At 47.0% G+C, this 17,495-nt stretch overlaps 1 protein-coding gene across 3 annotated transcripts in view; it reads left to right on the top strand.

The window, feature by feature from the left end:
* The first annotated feature begins 231 nt into the window (after positions 1 to 231).
* The window catches only part of PGM2L1 (phosphoglucomutase 2 like 1), a 222,680-nt gene continuing 205,416 nt past the window's right edge, over positions 232 to 17,495 (top strand). Inside the window, exon 1 of one of the 3 annotated variants that reach the window (XM_029602068.1) lies at positions 232 to 817. In XM_029602068.1, coding sequence (XP_029457928.1) covers positions 626 to 817 — 192 coding nt within the window. In that variant the 5' untranslated portion in view covers positions 232 to 625. Of the gene's footprint in view, positions 818 to 2,348; positions 2,462 to 17,495 lie in introns of those variants that run through there. The other 2 variants (XM_029602069.1, XM_029602070.1) reach the window with 2 other exon arrangements.

The following is a 17,495-nucleotide window of genomic DNA, read 5'->3' as shown; positions in this document are numbered from 1 at the left end:
GTCCCCACGCTCGCTCGCTCGCTCTATAATTAATGCGGTTGCCAGGAGACCACCGTTCCAGTTTCCACACCGGGCAGGGCGAGGAGAAAGGAATACAGTTACAAAGGGGAAAACGGGGCCTTCTGGGAAGTGTGGTCTTCTCCTTCCTGCCCCGGCGGCTCCGGGAGGGGCCGATAAAACTACATTTCCCGGAGGGCCTAGCTGTGTTTCTCCCCGCCTCCTGCGGTGGGCAGGGCTCTCGGCTCCCTCAGCCGGCCTCTGTTGTTGTTTAAAGACGTTCCCTGGCGCTCCTCGCAGCACTGTAGCGCGTGTGGACGGCCGTGGGTCAAGTCTAGTGTCGGTGCATGTTTTATATTATTTATTTTCTATTAAAAAAAGAAGAAGAAGAAAACATTCGTTCCTTAGAATTCGCTTGGCGGGAGCGGCGGCTCCGTCGGACGTCCGCGAGGAGAAAGAGCCGTTAACCGCCTCGCCTCGTGCGAGCTCGCGTGGCGCCTGCCCCCCCCCCCCTCTCTCTCTCCCCTCCGGCATTGCGGGATAAGCAGCTTTTCTCGTCCGCTCCGCTGCGCGTCGCGAGCGGCCGGGCGCGAGGGGGGGATGCCTGCCCGGGGACCGGGAGGCACGGATGCTGCGGGGCTGCTGTAGCAGCGCTCAGCGGGAGACGGGCGGAGCCGAGCGGAGGAGCCTGAGTCTGAGTCGCTCGGGTGTCGCCATGGGGGACTGCGGGGGGGACGAGAACTCCAACCTGCTCATCCCCTGCTCCACCGGGGACCCGCAGCTCGACACGGCTGTCTGGCAGTGGCTCAGCTGGGATAAGGTGGGTCCGGCTTTCACGTGCCGTCTTGTCCCCTTGTAGACAGTCTTGTGCGTCCTCTTGTCATGAAATTGGATGCGCCACTCAGATTTCTCCCGAGCCGTGTATATTTATATGGCGAGGGTTTACACATGCATGCACACAAACACACACACACACATGTATGTGTTTGCTTGGCTAGCCTGGTCTACACCGCCCGTGTGTGTCGGCGGGGGGAGCCTGTGCACGCCTATTATGTCTGTGCTTATGTCTGACTGCCTGCAGAGCGCATTAGCAAACAGTCCCCGGCCTTGCTCGGGTCCACGACTTCCGTGCATGGGGGGCACCTGCCCCTGTGTGTGCGCGTGCTCGCTGCAGGGCTTTGAAAATGGCGCATATGGGCATTGCCCAAACGAACCTGCCACTATTCAGGCCGCGGACAGACATGATAGTGTGACAGATGGGACACAAGTCTACCATAAGAAACTTGCTGGGCAGGCTGGATGGAGCATTTGGTCCTTTTCTGCTGTCATTACCGTGTTACCAATCGCCGATTTATAATGTGCTGCGGGCATAAACGGGTAACATCAGGCAAGGCTGCAAAGACTGGGGCAAAGCTTAAATCCTGTCCACTTTAGTTTCCATGATAATTCCTTTTCATGGACAAACACAGCATCCACTTACAAGATTAACACTAGGGAGCAGCGCTTCATGTCAAATAGCATAGCATGACTGTACCTTACCTTCTGCTTTTCATCTTCCCAGTTTCATTGTAACTTTTCGTCTGCTGGTTATGGTTAAGTTGTTATGCTTCTGTTCCCTGTAAACCGATTTGATTTGTATCATGAAAGCCGGTATAGAAAAGCTTTAAATTAATAAATGATGACCGACTGACATAGTGTAAGGCATTATGTATATTCACAGTACATTAATAATGTCTAACTGTTAAATTATTGGCCAGACTGGTTGAATTGTGGTTCTTGTTTATCCTAAGTATCTATATAATGTATGTTCAGCATAGTGCACAGTTTTACTCTTAGTTGCATGCTTTTGTGCATGAATGTTCCTCCCCATGCAGCAGAGTTTTGCACACAAAAATATGTGTAAAACTGTGCATCCTGCTTTAGCATCCTCGCATGGAAATCCCATGCAAATGAAGGCACTAACTATTAATCCCTCCCTAGTTCAGAGAGGTGCTCTGGCATAACTCGGGGTTTCTTAGTGCTGGGAAGTTGACTTCCGGTTAGAGATGGAAGAAAGTTTCCAGTGCTAGTGTGAGTCTATGGGCAGAAGTTGAAGTTGTAACACTAGGATCTGCAATCAGGATTTATGCGCAGAAAATATGCTTTGCACACAACATATTTTCTGTGCACAAAAAAATGCCTTGTGTGTTGAAAGCCTATTTCTCTTTAGTCAAACCAGACCTGTGGGGTATGCACGCCAACCAGCAGATGGCAACAGAAATCAACAGGCTTGCTGATGTCGTTCCTTATATACCTCTGTGCTGATATTAGCCTGCCAGATGGTTGGCAAACATTCTGTGCTGTGAACTTGGGCCTGACAGGCTGAATAGAGAAACCGATCAGTGCTCTTGAGGTGAAAGATGAGCTGCTTCATATCTGAGTGAATCCCTACCTTCTGGGGGTGGGAGTTGGGAAGAAGAATAAGGTAACTGGGACTCTAGAGGTGAAAGCTTTGTTCACTTTGAGCTGGTGAGGGCCAGGGGGCTTCCAAGATGGTTTGGATTTTTATTTTCTGCTCATCTCTCTCCTCCTACCTTTGGAACCTTCCTCCCCATAAGAAATGCTGTGCCTTTTAAGTTTTTAGCTGTTTAAAAAAAAAAATAAAGGTGATGCAGCATTGGAGGAAGTGCAGGAGCTTTGTCTTAAAACTTTGGTGGACAGATGGCTTTTCTGCCTAGTGAGAGGGGAGGTTTTTGTGAAACTTTGGACCGCAGCTTCACTTGTGAACAGCAGTATGTGAGTCCAAGATAGCACCAACAAAGGAGTGTGGGAGAGAGGCTGTGTTGTGCAAGGCATGCCATATCAGAGAGGTTTAGGTCGGGGCTGCTATAAATGTCTGCTGGGAGTGTTCTCTGGCCTGGAGGGACTTGGCCTGGCAGTGAGGTTGCAGATGCCCTCGTCACCCCATGAAGCCTAGATGTGAAAGCAGGAGCATGAAGGAGAAAGGTGCGTGCTCTATAGATCTGCTGCCTCATCTTATTCTCCTCAGTGCTTCTTGCCCTCATCTGCTGCTGATAAAGAGGGAGGGTGACTCTGGATTGGACTGAAGTCTTTTCTGCTGGCAGGGAGCCAGGAGGAGGGGAAAATGTACTGGGCAGGAAGGCATGGGGAGATAGGGAGTGTTTGTGGGCTGCTGGGTTGGGGGAGAGGGGAGCAGGGGATGTCGAGCAGAAAGGGGTAGGAAAGAGGTGGTCAGAGGTATTCTGGGTAGGGAAGGGGAGAGGGAAGAGCAGAAAGTGTTGAGCAAGGGAGAAGAGGGAGCATGGGAAAGAGGGTGTGTGTGTGTGTGTGTGTGTGTGGGGGGGGGGGGGGGGGGGCGGGTGTCAGGAATGTTGAACAGGGATATGAGATTGTGAAGGGATGATTGAGTAGTTAGGAGAATGAAAGGTGATGGGGACATGGAGGGGAGTGACCGGGTACAAGGGCCATACTATGTCAGTTTTGTGAATATGCATTTCTTCTCTCTTTGAACTTTGCTTAGTGTAGGAGGAAATATATTTTGTTTTTAGTCTCCGGTTCTATCTGTCGTACGTGTTGTTGGGTCTCAGTCGTCATATTTGTCAATGTGGAAATTGAAATTTCTAATGAAATCAGTGCCTTCCAAACATTTTCTAATGCTATCTCTTGCTTTGTGACCATGCCCAATAAAGAAGTTTGTGTGCTTACCGCACCTCCCTGAAGATGTTCTTGCTCCAAGTTTGGAGCTGTAGTTAGGGCCACTCGCCCCATCGGTGTTGAGGTCATCGGGGTGCTCTCCAGGTTATTCCCTCCAGTCGCGCCCAGCACCAGCTGCCGCACCTGAGGTGGAATCCCCGCTCCTCCGACTCTGATGCTTGCGAGCTCAGCCTCGGCGTTCCCCTCGACAGGCCCAAAGTTGTCTGCCTTCCATAAGTCTCTTGGACCTGGATCCTGAGGTTGTCTGTGGGGGGGGGGGGGGGGGGGAGGAGACGGAATTAATGGAGCTCTGGGTCTTAAAGCTGTTTGTAGATCTGATAATGTCTGCGTTTGCTCCATGCCAGACACTATAGCGGACAGCTCTCCCAGAGTTTGAATGCTTGTCTGCGAAAAAAAGCCCTCTATTCTAGGTTGTGCAAGGGCAGTCGTTTGAGGCATCGGGGAATCCAAATGAATTTTGCCCTTACGCTTCGTGTGAGGCATGGTAGTAAGAGGAAATTCCAGCAGAAATCAGAGCACCTTAATCGCTGTCCTCCCCTTAGGCAGCCATCTTGGATCTGTATCTCTGTTCTTAAGAGGTATTAAATATATTCAGCCTTTGCTCTGAATACTGATTCCATCTTGTGATCTGAACTTGGTTTTATCATTCTTGTTGGGGCCACAGTTTACTCCTAAGGCTGTTTCTTTGAGGCTGCTTGCACTGAAGACTGTCTTCCTAGTTGCTATTAGTTTGACTCGAAGTGAGTTGCAAGTGCTTCTTGATTATTAAGAAAAAGCTTAGATTTGTACAGTACCCTCCCTCCTTCTGAAGGTTTTTTGGATTTTCATTTGAATCTGTTAATCTCCTTGCCTTCCTTAGAAAGACACTGGGGACTAAGAACTCCTTCACCCTTTTGATAGAAAGAGACTTGGAACACATGCCTAACACAAATAAGAGCAGGCCCCAAGCTGTGAAACTGTCTTCTAGAGTCGTCATGCCAAATAACTAAAAGAGTTTCAAAAGTGAACTGAAAACATGGCTCTTTAGAGTTGCATACAACTTAACATAAAATAACAATATGCTGATAACTTTGTCAGTACCAGAGATAATGCTAGTGGAGCTAGCTATAAACAATGAATGATGTAAAGCATAGAATTTATATTTGAAGGTGTAATCACCTAGGAAATATATAAATATGAACTAGATTATATATAAGCTGTTGACCTAAAATATGAACCAGAATATGTATTTACTATGATGCTGAGCTAGAATGTGAATGCTGAGTTTGTAAACGGTTGTGATCTTTTGGAATGACGGTATATAAAACGACTAAATAAAATAAATATTTTAAGATATTTAAAGGTCACTAGTGCCTTCAGGTACCCTGTGTTCATCTTTGACTTTCTGTATGGAGGAATGTGAAAAGGTGAGGTGGCCTTTGGGGCTATGGTAGCATATTGGATTAAGGTAGTAATTACAGCAATTTATGTGGATTATGGCATTCTTTGCCATAGTAAATATGGGTTCATTCCGCAAAGGGCACCAATTGCAGTTCTTTGGAATTGCAATTGGTTTCTCTTTTGAGAGATTTGTAGAGTGGCAACATGATCGTCCTTACATATCTTTTCTAAGCATTACTGCCTTGAGGTCCGAGCTCAATTTGGTGGTACTACGGCAGCATCCTGTCGTATGAGGGAGTAGTTTGGGTAAATCCCACTGCTCTGACTGGATAAAGAGGAAGGTGAAATTACTTAACAGATTGTTGCGTTCGTGGCTGCTCTTCGCCCTCGCTCCACCCTCTCTACTTCTGTGGTGACTCCCTCCGGGCCTGATGGACGGCTTGCTGCCGTGGCATCTCCATGCTGCTTCTCTCCGGCGACCCCGGACCGGCTCGACGCTACGGATCCGCCATGTTCCTGATGGCGTAGGGCGCACGCTCCGAAGTATGTACCAGCAAGGGCGTGAACCTCAGGGGTGTCCCCCTGTATTGACGTCATCCGCTTCCAACATAAAAGGTCTTCACTTTCGCTAACAGATTGAGTTAGCAAGGACTACGAATCAGGACATGAATTCGGACTTTGATTCGGACTCGCTACGGATTCGTCCAAGCTACTCTGCCGCCTCTGACTTACCAGGGGTACCCGCTCTTCGGGGGCCTCGCTCTCTTTTCTCTATTTCAGATTGCAGATAGGAACCGGTACTCGCTCCTCGAGGGCCCTTGTTCCTAAACCCTCTGAAGATTCTCTACTGCCTGGAAGCTATCGCAGATACAGACATTCATGAGTTACCACCGCTCTCTCATAGCTTTCCCTGGAACCAGGTACTCGCTCCTCGAGGGCCTAACTCTCTTTCCAGGTACTGAGCCTTCTTAAGAATCTACGTGAGATTGTCATCTACTACTGGCTATGTATACAGCATACCCTGTCACTCACTATCTATAGTCTCTCTACAGCTCAGCAACCCTGGGATCGCAGTTCTAGTATCTGAGGGACTTCAGCCCTGCCACCTCTGGTGGTTCTACTAACCTGTCTAATAAAAGAACTATCTGTGTCTGTCTCCATACCCAAGCCTAGCCGGTGGTCCCTCTTAGGATATCCTCCTGGGGGCACTGTCATCTGCCATCGGCCCAAGGATTCACCTATTTACATTCCTTTCCAGCTGAGTACCCCTTTTAGCACTCCGCTGGTACAGATTGCCAACTCAGCAGTCTATATCATAAGATTGCTAGTTCCACCTAAGGAGCATATCAGATTGCTAAACTCCTCTTTCTGCGGGAACCAGTCCCTAACTGATTGCTAACGCCACACGGTTACTTACAACAGACTGCTACTCCCATCTGCTTGCTCCTCCCATCAGCATAGCAGATTACAACAGATTGCTAACTCCTCCCCTCTGGAGGAGCAGATTCTAACACTGATAATTTCTTTACCTATAATACAGTCAGACTAGACTGGGGACCTGCAGTGAAATTGGTGCTGGTTGTCTGTTTATATAGTTTTTAGCATGTGCAGCTAAAACAGGCGCTTCCACAGAATGTAATAAGGGGACAGCATGCAAATGAGATGTGCAGAAAATCCGCACAAAACAAATACCTGCACAGATATGCGCGCTAAAACGTGCACTGAAGGCCCTGTGAAATAAATTGCACATAAACCTGTATTAATGTGGTGACCTGTTATTGAGTTTAAGGTAGTGAGTTAGTGCTCCAGGAGTGGGATTGAAGGTGGGTAGAGCAATGTCTAACCCCTTCATGATCCTTCACAAACCGCGTGGGAGTTATAAAGCAGATGTTGGTGAGCGGGGGAAATGCAGCAGAGATTTGCAAGGGGCTACAAAAGCATTCAGCATTTTTGACGTGTATGTTCCCTCTTCGACTTCTCTTCTGGCTTCTGCTGCTTAATTTTTCAGCATCCAGACAGGCGCTTACACTTAACTCCTGCCCTGACCCAGGCGCTAAAAAACCTGTTAAAAAAAAAAAAAAAAAAAAAAAAGACAAAAAACTTCCGCATTAACACCAGTGTGGTTCTCTGCATTGTCCATAAATACTTAATTTGCTCCTTTGCATAGCATTAGCATGGACTTTCGCTAAACCAGCTCTGGCCTTTTGAGCAGGTTTTCTTGTTCGTTTTTCTGCGCTGTTTATTACAAATGCGCATAAGATTAGTGCAGAAAATGTGCATAATATCACAAACACAAAGCTTACTACATCGGCCCCTCTGTCTCGCAGAGAAATTTACTACATTTAAAATTAAATAAATGAAGTGGCTGTAGTGGCCCAGGTCACCCTCCAAATTGCAGAGCTCCTCCTGCCCGCACCCCTAGGATCTCTGCCCCTCTCTGGAAACCCCAGCCAGGGGTGTGGTGGTGTCTCAGCTGCTTCTGGCATTGCTCTTACTGTAGTGCTAAAAGTATGTGATGACACTGCTATCAGAATCTGCTCTGAAGACATTGTCATACACTTCTTGTGGTGGTAGAGCAATGTTGAAAATAAGACACTATCCTGTTCCTAGCTGGGGTTTTGGGGGAGGGGCTGGGGGAATTTGAAAGCTTGCTGGTGGGTGGAGTGAGGGCAGGCGAGGGTCTCAGTGATACTGTGATGGGAAAGAAGGGCAGTGTTTGGGTTGCTTAGAATATTTTTAATATGGTGGGTTGGCGAGGGTAGGGGAGCATAAAGCACTAGCTCTCAATTATGTCAAATGTTTATCCCATTGATAGCAGGGCTGAATTAGCCATGCTGTCATGGGAACTATCAATCAGGCCCGGGAGGCGGAGCTTCAAAGTAGATTTCAGAAGTTTCTGAGGCGGCACGCGAGTTCCCATACAGGAAGACAGAAACTCCTCAAGTCTGTTTTTTCCGCACGTGAGAATGCACGCGGAGCTTCAGTCTCCTCAACTTTGATTTTTTAATCTGAGTTTTCTTCAGCGTTTTTCATTACTATCGAAAGATAGAACATGCTCCTTCTATCGGGTTTTGAACCCTGCCCATGTGAGAAGATAATGTCCATAACGGATGACCACGACCGATGCTACTGGTGTCTGGGCCTAGATCACCAGCAGGACACTTGTCGGCACTGTGGTAAGATGTCCCCGAGGGCTCGCAGACAGCGAGCAGAGAAAATTCAGGGCCTGAGAGCAGCGAAGGGAGGTTTGTGTATTCCCCCACCCCCCCTCGGAAGCTCACTCCTCCCTGGGGCCTGCAAAATCGCTCCCTCTCAAAGCGCATTGAGCGGCGTCGATGGAGCAGACTTCCTCCAGGCTTGGAGGTGAGAGATGTGCTAGGCCTAAAAAACATAGAGCCAGCACTCGGCAGTGCGAACTTGCATCGACGAGTCATCCGCTGTCACTCAAGCTTCGGCCATCAGGGAGCTGAGCGCGTCGATGCACACCAAAGCGCATGGGAAGACAAAGCATTCGACGCACAAGGAGTCGGATTGTCGTCGTGCTGAATTGAAGCAGAAAACATCGGCGTCGACGATTAAGAAGTCGAGGCAGACGCCACATGCATCGACCTCGAATTTAGCAACGCTCCCGACGCAGCCAGCGGCGCCGACGCAATTAGCGCAGACTTCCTCGGAATTGGAGCATATGCGCCGTCACACTTCTCCGGCACACTCCAAGAGATCTTAGACGCAAATACCAATGGCGTCGACGCATTCGATGAGGGACGCAACCCCTCCACAGACTGAAAAACGGCGCAAGACAGCTTCTTACCAAGATTCCTCTGTCCAACACCGTACTCCATCACCAGGAGTGGGAACCATGCAGCCGACTCGCCCGGCCTAGAGCCCGGAACACACTACACAATCCCACTCGTCGTTAGAAAACGATTCGCTGACTGGATCTGATGCAGAGTAGGTAAGAGTCATGTCTCATTCCTCGGATTCATCAGCCTCCTCTGTTCAGATCTTTTCAGATCTCTCTGACACTTCTAAGTGGCGTAATTCTGCCCAGAATCTGCAGGAACCTTTCAAGGACAAACAGGTCACAAGACAGGAATTGTATGCTAAAAAACACACTCATCCACCACCGGACTCAGATATCCTGGCGGTGGCACTTCCACCACGAGGTGAAGATCCACCCCAAAAAAGAGCAATGCCTCCTGAGACCTGCCAAGCATTCACGCATCTTTCTGACGCTCTCTCAGGATTTTTAAAAAGTATGCAAGCTACATTCACACTACCCCCCCTTGGCAATAAGCACTAGACCTCCATCACCGGAGCCTACCGCAGTTCCGTCTCCTGCAAGGCCTAAGTCTCTGGTACCAGATATACCGTTGCCGCAACCTCTGCAACGAAGTAAAGCACCTGCACCTGCTTCTCCATCATCTTCAGATACTTCCATGGGATACTTCCAGTATCCTTCCCCCCGGATGAACTGGCGGAGCCTTACTCCCCGCCGGAAGACCTGACATACCCCAAATTTCTAGAAAAACTTGGATCTGTGCTTCATCTCGAGGTGCAGAAAGTTCCGGATCCCAGGGCGGAGACATTAGATCTCTTAAAGATTTTTCATCTTTATGAGATGGGAGTGAGGTAAGCGGAGCTTACCTCACTCCCATCTCATAAGGTTCTTGATGGCATACTGAAAAAGTCATGGGAGACTCTATTTGTGATCCAGGCAGTCTCCCGAAAGAACAGTGCCGCAGTTACCACACGCTTCCATTGTGGTGGAGTCGGTGTTACACCGGGCAAAGAAAACGTGGTTACATTCTGCCACCCCCCCCCCCAGTAAGGAGTATTGATGCTTAGATGAATTTGCAAAACATTCATTCCAAGCAGCCATGTTGAAGGCAAGAATTAATCACCATCAATTCTATATCGTGCAGTATTTGCTTGAGTGCCTGCAGACGTTAAAACATCAGCTGCCATTACCTGACCTATCTAACCCGCTTCCACAGCCCATCCAGGATATGGAGGCGGGAATAAGGCATTTATTACGAACGATTTATGAGGCGTTTGAAACATCATCATGAGCTTCGGCAATGGCAGCACGTCACATGGCATGGCTGAGGTCTAGCGCCATTCGTGACAACGTGCACGATAAACTTGCAAATTTGCCATGTAAAGGTGACAACCTCTTCGGAACCCGGTTTCAAGAGACTGTGGCCCAATTAAAGAGCAGTCAGTGGCGGTACAGAGTCTAATGCATCCTCAATCCTATGCGGCTTCGTCCAGGTGGTTCTTCGCACCGTCTTGCAGATAGTCGTTCACCCGTCGACCATATCGCCCATACGCTTCTTACCGGCCACAGCCATACCAACCACCACTGCAAGCAGCACCACAGCAGCTGCATAACTGAAGGGGTCATCCTCGTGCTGAAAGAGCTCAGGGACAGCAACCTGCCTCTGTTCCCAAAGCTCCTTCCTCTTTTTAGGAGTTGCTCACCCACCTCCACTGCCTCATTTCACAACAGGAAGAATAAAAGTGCACATCCAAGAGTGGGAGATAACCACAGATAGATGAGTACTAGATATAATTTGACATGGTTACAACCTCCAATTTACAACGTATCCTCCACTTCCATTGAATTTTACCAAAGGGAGAACGTCGAATCAACATCAATTAGGAATAGAAATAGCTTCGCTCTTACAACAGGCGATACATCGTGTTTCTCCTTCCTCCCACTCTACGGGGTTCTACTCCCCATACTTCCTAATTCCCAAGAAGTCGGGATCTCTATGCCCCATTCTAGATCTCCGAGAACTCAACAAGTATTTACTCAGAGAAATTCAAAATGGTCTCCCTGAAAACCTTTCTTCCTTTGCTGCAACACAAAGATTGGATATGTTCAATCGATCTGAAGGATGCGTATACACACATTCCTATGCACCAGGATTCCTAGCGTTACCTATCCTTCCAGTTCAAAGCTCAACACTACCAGTACAAGGTCCTGCCGTTTGGCCTCTCGACAGCGCCCAGAGTGTTTACAAAGTGCATGGCGGTGGTGGTGGCATTTCTTCGCCAGAAGGGCTTCAAAATATTTCCTTATCTGGATGATTGGCTCATAGTGGCCTCCAGCCCAGAAACACTCAAACTTCATCTGCAGGACATATTCCACTGTCTACACAGATTGGGGCTCGTTGTCAATTACAAAAAGTCACACCTTCAGACCTCTCAATTACTACACTTCATAGGAGCTCGATTGGACATGACCAGAAACAGTTTTTCTCCCGGAAGAAAGGAGAATTGTTGTTCGATAGCTCCTATGATCCCTCCAAGCCACTCACTCGCCGTCAGCTCATCAGGTACTAATGGTCTTGGGTCACATGGCGGCCGCCATTCACACAGTGCCAAACACCAGACTGCACATGCGCCATCTCCAGTGGGGGCTCAAGTGGCAATGGCGACAACATTCTCAGCCGTTAACATGGAAGTTATCCTTAACCCCAGACATGATAATGAACATATAATGGTGGCTGAACAGAACCGCACTTACAAAAGGGACCCCGTTCACCCTACTCCCGCACAGCACAGTCCTGACCATGGATGCCTCCTACAAGGGATGGGGAGCACATCTTGATCATCTAGAGACACAAGGCCTCTGGTCCCTGAACGAACAACATTCCAAATCAATCTCCTGGAACTCAGAGCAATCAGAAATGCGTTACAAGCATTTTTCCTCCACCTGCAAGGTCGTCGAGTCATGGTCTACATGGACAATCAAGTGACCATGTTTTACATAAACAAACAAGGAGGGTCCGGTTCGTGGAACCTTTGCAGAGAGACTATCATCGATCTAGAATGGGCAGCCCGCCATTCCATTCAAGTTCAGGCAACTTATCTTCCTGGTGTAGCCAACAGCCGGGCAGACAGGTTAAGTTGGATTTTTCATCCACACGAATGATCGCTTCACCCACAAGTGGCGCAACAGATTTTTGCAAAATGGGGACTTCCAACCCTGGACCTCTTTGCCACAGAGTTCAACAGGAAAGTACCATGCTTCTGTTCCATATGGCCGAGCAATCTAAAGATAGCACAAGATGCTTTCCTCATCCCTTGGAAGAAAGGACTTCTACACACTTTTTTCCCCCCAATTCCGTTGCTCACCAGAACAATTCAGAAATGCATGCGGGACGGAGCGCAACTTATTCTCATCGTGCCAGCATGGCCAAGGCAACCAAGGTACACTCATCTTCTACAACTCTCCATACAAGAACCACTTCACTTACCCAACCGGGAAGATCTTCTCTCTCAGGAAGAGGGAATTCTTCTGCATCCGATGCATGCCTCCCTCCATCTAACAGCATGGAGATTGAGCGGGTCCTCCTAACTGAACAAGGATTGTTGTTAGCGGTATAAGACATAATCCCCTGCTATCAATGGGAAAAAGCAAGTTTGCTTACCGTAAATGGTGTTTCCATAGATAGCAGGATGAATTAGCCATGCTGTCATGGGAACTGTCAATCAGGCCCGGGAGGCGGAGCTTCAAAATTAATTTCAGAAGTTTGTCTCTGAGGCTGCGTGTGAGTTCCCGCGCAGGAAGACAAAATCTCCTCAGTCTGTACAAAAGCAAGCGTAAGCAAGATGCGGAGTAATGTCGACTGCTCAGGGAGGTGGGTGGGTCAGCATGACTAATTCATCCTGCTATCTATGGAAACACCATTTACGGTAAGCAAACTTGCTTTTTCCCGTTGATTGCAGGGCTGAATTAGCCATGCTGTCATGGGAGTCCTAAGCTTCCGATCACGCTGTATTATGGAGTTGAATTGTCTTGTTTTGTAAGCGTGGTCCCATATATGTGGCATTCGACTATGTGAATTAATGTTTTAGCGAATGTAGAATCGCATACCCCAGCTTAGCGTCTTCGGCTGTGTGCTGGTCTAAGCAGTAGTGGGTTGTAAAAGTGTGCAGGGATGACCTGATACGGAAAAAGTACGAAAAGCGGAATATAAAAAAAAAATCTAGTTGGCTAAGTTATGATTAGGATTTTTTTAAATATTAACTTCTTAGAATAAATATTAAAATTGTTTTCATGTGACTGTCACTTTAATATTATTTAATTTGGGTTTAACTGGTATCTGGGGGACTGAAGGTTGAAGTTAATGTGAATTTATTTTTTTTGAGTACATCTCTTCTGTGTTAGTAAATGACTAATCTGATTACATTTGTCTGCTGATTCTCAGGTTTCCTGCTATTAGGCTTCCCAGTAGTGTGTTATTAAATGACCTTTTTTCTTTCAGGTGAATGACTGAGCATGGCCTCTATTAAGATGTAACAAAAAAGCTCCTCTGTGTTTGTCTACTGACTTTTGTCTGAAGTATGATGTGCTAGTCTTACAGTAAAACATTTTTTGAAGGATCGTTGGATCTAAATATAGAAATAAATTGTGGAACAGCACGAAGGCTAGTCATCATACTTTTTAAAAGTAGTATGCTTGTATTTTAGAAAAGTACAGTTTGCTTTGGTTTTCTGTACTTGAGTAAAAAAAAAATATTTTGACTCAATTTTTGGGATGTTGAACTTCTTGTAATCAATCTTATAATGCTCTTTCAGGCAGATGCAATACTGTATGCTCAGGCTAGTGCATAGGTTAAGCAGCGGTTGGATGCATGTTTTGGATATGTCTATAACCTTATGTAATGAGGGGATTAGCGCGTCCAAACCAACTCATAGCTAATAGCGCTCACCACTATTGCCCCCTTACGTAAAAAATAAATGTGTGCCCGACGCACTGGCATATATTGTCAGCCCCAGAACTGGCATTAAGTTTGAGGAGCCTCAAAAGTAAGCAGAAAATACTGCTTTCCTAGCATGTAGACAGATGGACTCAGGACCAGTGGGTTATGCTCCCTTGCCAGCAGATGGAGATGGAGCAAGCTGACATCACAGTATACTTATTCCTGCAGTGACCCCAACCTACAAGTATTCTCAGTCTCTGGCAGATGGTCGACATGTCTCCCTATGGGGATTGCTGTGAATTTTGAAAGGAGAAGTTTATGTTGAGAAACGAAAGCCCTGCTTTCCTGTGGTGATCTAAAGGTCCCTCCACCAGTTGAGAATTCCTGAGGTGATTTCCGAGGTCCCTCAGAGGCATGCCTTGGTCCGGTAGCCAGTTCTCGGCATGGACTTAGCTGCTTGAACAGCTGAACGGCAGTGGGTCCAGAAGGCCAAGTGCGGTGGTGACTGCAAATGCCCTCTTCCTGCCACAGCCAGAGACTTCCCTTACTCAGCTGGTAAGCGCTGAACTTGGGTAACTTTAAAAAAAAAGAAAAAAAAAAAAAAGGAAATATTACTTACAGAGATGGTTTTTTTTTTAAGGCTTTCCTTCAGTCTCTGTGCTTGGTGCGCTATCCCAATAACATTCCTGCTGCCATTGGAATTAGGGGAACTGGGCAGCCTGGTGGGTTGAGCAGCTCAGATGGGCCAGGCCCCACAATAGCCTTTTCTCTGTATGTTGATTGGTAGGCTGTGGCAGCGTTTTTGTATACTCTTGTACATGTTACTGCCCTCTACAGTGCGTCAGCTCTTCACATGTGTTGTGCACGCTGTGCTAGGTGCGACTTTTGCGAGCATAACATTTTTGAGCATGGTGATACGCTCTAGCGGGGCGCACTAGTAGTGCTTGTGCCTTAATGTGCTTATTGCTGAGGCGCCTATGTTTTGTGTGCATACCTTTTTTTTAAGCTTGAGCTATTTGAACGCACAGTTACAGCTGCTCATGGTGCCAGTAAGCAAGAAGCCTAAGTGTCTTTCTGTTTGTGTTGCTTGTCATATTAGGGCTTCTCAGCCTGTCCTGTCTTCCAACAAGTGGCAGTGCTGTTCAGATGCTCAGGGAGAGTTGTCTTCCTTGCATTTTGCTAAACCTGGATTCTCTCATTTTTATAATGGTCTGGTTAAGGTTTTGGCTGGAGGTGCGCCAGACCTTGGTTTTACCTTGACTGGTTCCTCCACAGGCGTTGGCAGTCTTTAGTACCTTCTGGGCTTGGTCTGGATCTGGCTGCTTTTTCTTGGGTGGAGTTTTTTTCAAGGTTTACAAGCCTTTCTTCAGGCGCAGTCCTCCACTTTGCCCACTCCAGTCAGATTGGACCCTCAGCCAGTGGCCCCTCCCTCTTCCAATCCTACAGTTATGTGCCACGGCGTGCCTTGGTTCACCACAGGTATTCCCGGTGGAAACCTGGAATGCACGGATAATGATGAGAATCCTGATTCCTTGGAAGATGGTGAAATTCCTCCTGGTTTGGAGCCATATCGAACCATTTTATGGTTCTTTCATAGAGATGAACTACCGGCCCTGATACGGTTTTCTGTATACGCATCATGAGTTTGTATCATTTCCATGTTGCCTATTTGTACCTTACAATGTCAAGGATTCGATGTTTATTTTGCAATGGTTAATGAAAAAAAGTTTAAATATTAAAAAAAAAATAAAAAAAATTTTTACTGTGAGTTTTTGCCTCTACGGCCAACTTCTTTTCAAATTCTCTCTTAGCCTGTCTTATCAATGTCTTACATTTAACTTGCCAACGTTTATGCATTATCCTATTTTTTTCTGTTGGATCCTTCTTTTAATTTTTGACCATCACCATGGTTAAAAGGGGAGGTGAAAGAAGCTATTTTAGCCAAAAGATCTTTTGGCTAAAATAGCTTCTTTCACCTCCCCTTTTAACCATGCCGGTAATTGTTTTGCCTTCTTTCCACCTTTCTTAATGTGTGGAATACATCTGGACTGTGCTTCTAGGATGGTATTTTTTAACAATGACCACGCATCTTGCACACTTTTTATCTTTGTAGCTGCTCCTTTCAGTTTTTTCTATTTTTCTCATTTTCTCAGTTTCCCTTTTGAAAGTTTAACACGAGAGCCGTGGATTTGCTTACTGTCCCCCTTCCAGTCATTAATTAATTCAACTCATCACTATTGCCAAGCGGCCCCACCACAGTTACCTCTCTCACCAAATCCTGTGCTGCGCTGAGGATTAGATCTAAAATGGCTCCCTCTCTTGTTGGTTCCTGAACCAATTGCTCCATAAAGCTATCATTTATTCCATCCAGGAGCGTTATCTCTCTAGTGTGTCCCGATGATACTTTTACCCAGTCAATATTGGGGTAATTGAAGTCTCCCATTATTACCACACTTTAAAATTTGGTTAGCTTCCCTAATTTCTCTTAGCATTTCACTGTCAGTCTCACCATCTTGACCAGGTGGACGGTAGTATACTCATATCACTATAGTCTTCCTCGACACAAGGGATTTCTACCCATAAAGATTCAATTTTGCATTTAGTCTCATACAGGATGTTTATTCTGTTGGACTCTATGCCATCCCGGACATAAAGCGCCACACCGCCTCCCGGGTGCTCCTCTCTGTCATTGCGATATAATTTGTACCCCGGTATAGCACTGTCCCATTGGTTGTCCTATTTCCACCATGTCTCTGAGATGCCAATTAAGTCTATGCCATCATTCACTGCTATACATTCTAATTCTCCCATCTTACTTCTTAGACTTCTGGCATTAGCATACAAACATTTCAAAGTGCTTTTTGTTTGTATTTTCATTCTGCTTTTTAATTGATAGGGATAAGTTAGAATTTTTTAGCTCAGGTGAGTTTTTAGTTACAGGCATTTGGACTACTTTTCTTATTATTGGAACCTCACTGATGGAATGCCCTAATTCTAATGCATCATTAGTATCCTTTGAATATACCTCTCTCCGAACCATGCGCTGCTGAGCGACTGTCTGCTTTCCCCTTTGTTCTAGTTTTAAAAGCTGCTCTATCTCCTTTTTAAAGGTTAGCGCCAGCAGTCTGGTTCCACCCTGGTTAAGGTGGAGCCCATCCCTTCGGAAGAGACCCCCCCCCTTTTCCCCAAAAGGTTCCCCAGTTCCTAACCAAACTGAATTCCTCTTACTTGCACCATCGTCTCATCAACGCATTGAGACTCTGGAGCTCTGCCTGCCTCTGGTGACCTGCGTGTGGAACAGGGAGCATTTCAGAGAATACTATCCTGGAGGTTCTGGATTTAAGCTTTCTACCTAAGAGCCTAAATTTGGCTTCCAGAACCTCCCTCCCACATTTTCCTATGTCGTTGGTGCCCACATGTACCACGACAGCCGGTTCCTCCCCAGCACTGTCTAAAATCCTATCTAGGTGATGCGTGAGGTCCGCCACCTTCGCACCAGGTAGGCATGTTACCAGGCGATCCTCACGCCCACCAGCCACCCATCTATCTACATTCCTAATAATCGAATCACCAACTATGACGGCCGACCTAACCCTTCCCTCCTGGGCAGTAGGCCTTGGGGAGATATCCTCTGTGCGAAAGGACAGTGCATCACCTGGAGAGCAGGTCCTTGCTACAGGATCCTTT

Source organism: Rhinatrema bivittatum, chromosome 5 (genome assembly GCF_901001135.1).
Source record: "Rhinatrema bivittatum chromosome 5, aRhiBiv1.1, whole genome shotgun sequence".
Taxonomy (NCBI): Eukaryota; Metazoa; Chordata; class Amphibia; order Gymnophiona; family Rhinatrematidae; genus Rhinatrema; species Rhinatrema bivittatum.
This window is presented reverse-complemented; position numbering and strand designations above follow the sequence as displayed.